Here is a 7,037-nt window from a genome sequence, read left to right as displayed (position 1 = left end):
TAACCTCACTGAACTCAGTATTTCAGTGTACAACATGGCACCTCTCCGGGAACCATCACCTTATCGTGGTGGAGAGGTTTGTGTGTCCCTATGAACCTGAGGGCTGTGTTGTCTGGAGCTTGGTGCTCCTGGTAGGGTCTCCCAAGGCAAAGTGGTCTCAGGTGAGGGGCCAGACAAAGAATGGTTCAAAAACCCTATGAGTGATCGAGGAAGAGATGGAGTGACCCTGCCCGGAGGAAGCCCGGGGCCCCCGTCTGGAGCCAGGCCCAGATGGAGGGCTCGTCAGCGAGCGTCTGGTGGCCGGGTTTGCCACGGAGCCCGGTCGGGCACAGCCCGAAAAAGCTACGTGGCACCTATCTCTCCATCCCATGGGAATGAGGAAATTCTAAGTATTAACAACAAAACTGTCTCAAGGAGGACACAGAGGATTAAAGAAACATGATGGACTCTTCAGAAGAGGTCATTATCTTCACTCTAGTTTCTGCGTGGGGAAGTCGCCAGACGCCACAATCTTCTGAACATAGTCATACTGAGAAATCCAGAGAGAGTTGTGTGGAGCTGATAGTCTTAATTAGCTTTGTAGCAACTCATTTGGCAACGGCTTGAATGTAACAAAAGTATTAGTAGTTAGTAATAACTATTACTAAAAGTAATTAGTACTAGTATAAAACTCTGTTGTGCTAATTGTTAGTTCCTTTTAGCTGATGAGGAACCTGTTGAAATTAAACATCGACTGACATCGACACGGTCCATAAAGAAAACACTTTTGTAAAATAAGTTTATTCCCTTTTTTGAAAAAATGTCATCAAACACATAGAAACAGAAAAAAACTATTAAAAATATATTCTGTCAAGAACATACACAACAAAACAGAACTACGGGAACCTGCAGTAACCTCTTTGTAGCGACAGATGGCGTTAGTAGAATATAAACGGTCTGTGATGATGGAAAGTAAATCGAGATTAGAAGAAAAACTAACATGAGAAGTTGAAGGGTTTGACCTTTGAAGGCGTGTGCGAGTGTAACAGCATGGAAGAGTAGTAGTGCTAATAATTACAAGTTCTTAAACCCAGTAGGTGTGGCCTCGGACACACACATACACCTGTTGGTTGCTTGGTTTTTCAAAGTGTTCATATTTGGTTGAAAAACACTGAGAGCCAGCTCGGGATTGGTTGACTGGTTGGGTTTGTTATGCTCGTTTCCGTCGAGAGGTCAAGGCTCGAGCTCCTCGGGCACGATGGTGAGGAGGACGTCCTCGTTGCCTCGCCTCACCACCGTTCGCAGCGTCTCGTCCCGCTTTATGGCTGCACTCACGTCGCTGGCCGTGGTGATCCGCTCGCCGTTGATGCTGATGATGACATCTCTTTCCTGCAGGCCAGCACTGTCACCAAGAAAGAAGAACGAAGGTTTTTGTCTTTAGCAGGATATCTCAGGTTATATCTCTGATATCTCTAATAACTTTTCCTTATTTTATATCCTTTCCCTGAAAATATGTGCAGTAATTTCTTCCTTGTTTTTTTTTAAGATTTTTTTTAGGACAGCTAAGATGTGAAAGGGGAGAGGGGGAATGACATGAGAAAATATCTTTCTCTAACACTAACTTTTTTTTGTTACTTATAGTAATACATGTAAATAATGTAGAGAAATACTAAAGATTTGAAGCCAAGTTTTCAGGGGCTTTGCTTTTATAAATAAAGCAGTCTCTTTTTTTTGTTCCTTAAATATAGAGGCTCTGGAGCAAAGAGAAATAATTTCTCAGCTATGACTGAAGCAGTTTGTCCTCCCTGCCAGAGGGAGTTGGACAATCTGGGTGGGAAACAGTCATGATTCTGTCCTCACTGCCAGATTTCAGCCCGGTTCCAAAAACAAAACAGCAGCTTTAAAACACAGAAGTGAACTTTCCATATCCTGCAGTCTCCACACACACACACCCAGAAACTTCAAATCTAAAACATGTCCTTTCAGTCGTGGAAGAAGTATTCAGATCCTTTACTTAAGTAAAAGTACTAATACCACACTGTTAAAATACTCTGTTACAAGTAAAAGTCCTGTATTGAAAATGTTACTTAAAGGGTAACTACCGTTTTTTTCAACCTGGACCCTATTTTCCTAAGTTTTTGTGTCTAAGTGACTGATGGGAACAACAGTCTTTGACATTGGTCATCAGGAAAATTAAAGTATTAAAAGAAAAATCCTCCCATTTAGAAACTGGAAACGATCAAAACAGTTGTTTAATGGTCTAATCCTTTCAGCTGGACTTGTAGGCCGTTATATTGTTGGCTAGTTTCATTTAGAATAAAACATCAGATTTTATAAACTACATGTGTTCTGTGTGAAAAAATCTTAACTGGTAAAGTAACTAAAGCTGTCGAATGTAGTGGAGTAAAAAGTACCATATTTCTCTCTGAAATGTAGCGGAGTAGAAGTAGAAAGTGGCATGAAAAGAAAAGTACAAGTACCTCAAATTTGTACTTAAGCACAGTACTTGAGTAAATGTACTTAGTTACATTGCACCACTGTGTCCTCTAAGCCAGATCAGATCATCCTGACTCCTGCCTGTGATCCACAGAAACCCACCAGACAATATAAGAAAACAAACTAGCTGCTGTTTTCTCAGGTGGAAAGCTGCGGCTTGCTGTCAACAAGCTTTTCATGTGGATACCAAAAATCGTTCCAGGGGCAAAACATATTTTGCAGCAGTGTGCCTGGAACCAACCATCATGCACACTTCTACAGTACCTATTTTCACAATTACTGAGACGGAACTACAAGAAGGGAAAACGGCGCCATTTGTGTCATTTGCTGGCATGAAAATAAAACCTGCTTGTCGAAATGCAGCCTGTTGATTTGACATATTGGGCAGTGAGCACCAGATAATGTGGGAATAAGAAGTGATGAGTGAAACACTCACGTCTCAGCTGGAGTCCGGCTTATGACCTCAATGACATACGCCCCGGAGGTGACATCTGGGAAGTCTGGCTGCCTCTCCTTAAGCTCCTTAGCCAGCCTGATGGGAGGAGAGAAGAGAAAAACAGCCAAAAACTTAGCTCCTAATTGAACTCGAAGGCATGATGCGTTGTGACTCATTTTAAATTCCGGCGTGTTAAGCATACAGTGTGGCAAAAAAGTATTTAGTCAGCCACCAATTGTGCAAGTTCTCCCACTTAAAAAGATGAGAGAGGCCTGTAATTTTCATCATAGGTACACTTCAACTATGAGAGACAAAATGAGAAAAAGAAATCCAGAAAATCACATTGTAGGATTTTTAATGAATTTATTTGCAAATTCCTTGGGAAAATAAGTATTTGGTCACCTACAAACAAGCAAGATTTCTGGCTCTCACAGACCTGTAACTTCTTCTTTAAGAGGCTCCTTTGTCCTCCACTCGTTACCTGTATTAATGGCACCTGTTTGAACTTGTTATTAGTATAAAAGACACCTGTCCACAACCTCAAACAGTCACACTACAAACTCCACTATGGCCAAGACCAAAGAGCTGTCAAAGGACACCAGAAACAAAATTGTAGACCTGCACCAGGCTGGGAAGACTGAATCTGCAATAGGTAAGCAGCTTGGTGTGAAGAAATCAACTGTGGGAAAAATTATAAGAAAATAGAAGACATACAAGACCACTAATAATCTCCCTCGATCCGGGGCTCCACGCAAGATCTCACCCCGTGGGGTCAAAATGATCACAAGAACGGTGAGCAAAAATCCCAGAACCATTCACAGGTAGTGAATGACCTGCAGAGAGCTGGGACCAAAGTAACAAAGGCTACCATCAGTAACACACTACACCGCCAGGGACTCAAATCCTGCAGTGCCAGACGTGTGCCCCTGCTTAAGCCAGTACATGTCCAGGCCCGTCTGGAGTTTGCTAGAGAGCATTTGGATGATCCAGAAGAGGATTGGGAGAACGTCATATGGTCAGATGAAACCAAAATAGAACTTTTTGGTAAAAACTCAACTCGTCGTGTTTGGAGGGGAAAGAATGCTGAGTTGCATCCAAAGAACACCATACCTACTGTGAAGCATGGGGGTGGAAACATCATGCTTTGGGGCTGTTTTTCTGCAAAGGGACCAGGACGACTGATCCGTGTAAAGGAAAGAATGAATGGGGCCATGTATCGTGAGATTTTGAGTGAAAACCTTGTTCCATCAGCAAGGGCATTGAAGATGAAACGTGGCTGGGTCTTTCAGCATGACAATGATCCCAAACACACTGCCCGGGCAACGAAGGAGTGGCTTCGTAAGAAGCATTTCAAGGTCCTGGAGTGGCCTAGCCAGTCTCCAGATCTCAACCCCATAGAAAATCTTTGGAGGGAGTTGAAAGTCTGTGTTGCCCAGCGACAGCCCCAAAACATCACTGCTCTAGAGAAGATCTGCATGGAGGAATGGGCCAAAATACCAGCAACAGTGTGTGAAAACCTTGTGAAGACTTACAGAAAACGTTTGACCTCTGTCATTGCCAACAAAGGGTATATAACAAAGAATTGAGATGAACTTTTGTTATTGACCAAATACTTATTTTTCACCATAATTTGCAAATAAATTCATTAAAAATCCTACAATGTGATTTTCTGGATTTCTTTTTCTCATTTTGTCTCTCATAGTTGAAGTGTACCTATGATGAAAATTACAGGCCTCTCTCATCTTTTTAAGTGGGAGAACTTGCACAATTGGTGGCTGACTAAATACTTTTTTGCCCCCCTTTAGCTCTGATTAATCGTGACTCTCTGGTAAAACTGCAAATTTCAAGCTTTGAAAAGCTGCAAATTCAACAATACAGGTCTGAATTTGACAGCGTTGGGAGAAGTATTTAAATCCTTTACCGCACAGTAAAAGTACTAATACTACACTGTGAAAATGCTCCACTACTAGTGAAAATCCTGCATTTAAAACCTTATTGTGTTCATGTGAACTCATATTGGGTAGTTTAAAGGCAGGGTTGATAACTTCTTCCAACATACACTTTTTTATATAATGTTTGAAATGGTCTTTACACCCCTGACAGCACTAAATAACTTATGGGCTCTGAAAAAGAAGCGAAAAAGATCCGTCATCTGTAGCTGCTTTAATCCTGTAAAAAAACACCAATCACTGTTTCGAGGTCCGCTTGGAAAGTCTACTGTACAGCAATGCAAATCAAGAACAGACAATGTAAAATTGGACATTTTTTGCACTAAAAGTGTTGCAGCCCTAGTGTCAAAGTGTCCTTAAAGCTATAGTGCGTAGTTTCTGTCTCCCCCATGAGGAATTTTAAGTAATGACAACAAAACTGTCGGCGCGCAACAATCTTCTGAACATAGTCCTACTGAGAAATACAAGCATAGCAACTCATTTGGCAATGGCTTGAATGTAAAGGAACGTTCATTAATATCAAAAAGTTACATTAAAGGTCCCATGGCATGAAAATTTCACTTTATGAGGTTTTTTAACATTAATATGAGTTCCCCCAGCCTGCCTATGTCCCCCAGTAGCTAGAAATGGTGATAGGTGTAAACCGAGCCATGGGTATCCTGCTCTGCCTTTGAGAAAATGAAAGCTCAGATGGGCCGATCTGGAATCTTCCCTTTATGACATCATAAGGGGAAAGGTTACCTCCCCTTTCTCTGCTTTTCCCATCCTCCTCAATAGCATTTAAAGCTACAGACACAGAAATGGCACATCCTAAGGAAAGCTCATTGTGGGACTGGCTCTAGTGGCTCAGATACAGTATTAGGGGACCACTAAGGTCTATATAAAAGAGACTTCAGATACAGTATTAGGGGACCACTAAGGTCTATATAAAAGAGACTTCAGATACAGTATTAGGGGACCACTAAGGCCTATATAAAAGAGACTTCAGATACAGTATTAGGGGGACCACTAAGGTCTATATAAAAGAGACTTCAGATACAGTATTAGGGGACCACTAAGGCCTATATAAAAGAGACTTCAGATACAGTATTAGGGGACCACTAAGGTCTATATAAAAGAGACTTCAGATACAGTATTAGGGGACCACTAAGGCCTATATAAAAGCATCCAAAAAGCAGCATGTCATAGGACCTTTAAGCTTTAAATGCAACAGCAGGGAAAGTGTTCACTACAGTCTAAGCTTGCAACTGCTGTACCATATGATGAGATATTTGCCAAAGAAACATAAAGGTGTGAAATATGACCTATTACATTTGCTCTACATTTCTCTCGGTTCACTCTCCTGTGTGGTGTAAAAATGTCTAAGGAGGGAAGGAAATCATTCCATAAAATGATGATGTGCTTTGAAAAAATAAACAACCAATTCAACAACCCACTGGTATCTTTAAAATTAACGAGCGGTCATAAAGTGGAGCTTGTTTTTGGTGTTTTGAGGCGTTTCCTCCTGTGACACACTCTGGAGGGGCAGCTTGGGCGTTTCTCGGTCGGCTGTGGCCTGGGGTTGACTTACACACTTGTTATTTGACAGCAGGTACCTAAAGCTGAGGTTACGTTTTCGATACGATCGCCTCCCGTGTTGTGTAGGAAAGTTGGGCGTGAGAAAAATACTTTTCAGGGAGATTAATCAGACTCCCTGTTCTCTGAGTTTAGTGGCATTTCTTATACACAGAACAGTCTGATCTCATATATTCAAAGAATAATGCCATTTTATTATCAGTACATATATACGAAAAAATGAGGACTGCATGGATAAAGCCACTGTTTTATAACAGTAAAGTAACTGAAAACCTGATAAAAACAGCAACTTTGAAGCCTGTTTTTTTCTCGAAAAACTGAACTAAATAGATGTTTCGAGCGGTTTCATTGTCATATGAATATTAAATGTTTTTTACACAAACAGCTACCACTCGATTTACATATCCACTAATGTGAATGTGTAACTTTAGCACAATGTCATCAGAAACAGGAACTTACGTTTGAGTGAGACTCATCATCCTGACGCCGATGTATTTCTTCTTCTGGAATGTTTTACCTGAAAAACATAAGAAAAACGTGCCGTTTGTATAGTTGACTAATGCAAAGGGTTATCATCTTCTTCTTTCACTCTATTTATCTTT

The 7,037-nt window shown here is 41.1% G+C and overlaps 1 protein-coding gene across 1 annotated transcript in view; it reads right to left on the bottom strand.

Annotated features, from left to right (window-relative positions):
• Positions 1-760: 760 nt before the first annotated feature.
• htra1b (HtrA serine peptidase 1b) overlaps positions 761-7,037 on the bottom strand; it is a 30,472-nt gene continuing 24,195 nt past the window's right edge. Inside the window, exons 8-10 of the mRNA XM_078279437.1 lie at positions 6,895-6,952; positions 2,912-3,007; positions 761-1,381 (exon numbers count right to left, since the gene is read on the bottom strand). Coding sequence (XP_078135563.1) covers positions 1,213-1,381; positions 2,912-3,007; positions 6,895-6,952 — 323 coding nt within the window. The 3' untranslated portion in view covers positions 761-1,212. The remainder of the gene's footprint in view (positions 1,382-2,911; positions 3,008-6,894; positions 6,953-7,037) is intronic.

The sequence above is a fragment of the Sander vitreus genome, chromosome 21 (genome assembly GCF_031162955.1).
Source record: "Sander vitreus isolate 19-12246 chromosome 21, sanVit1, whole genome shotgun sequence".
Classification (NCBI taxonomy): Eukaryota; Metazoa; Chordata; class Actinopteri; order Perciformes; family Percidae; genus Sander; species Sander vitreus.
This window is presented reverse-complemented; position numbering and strand designations above follow the sequence as displayed.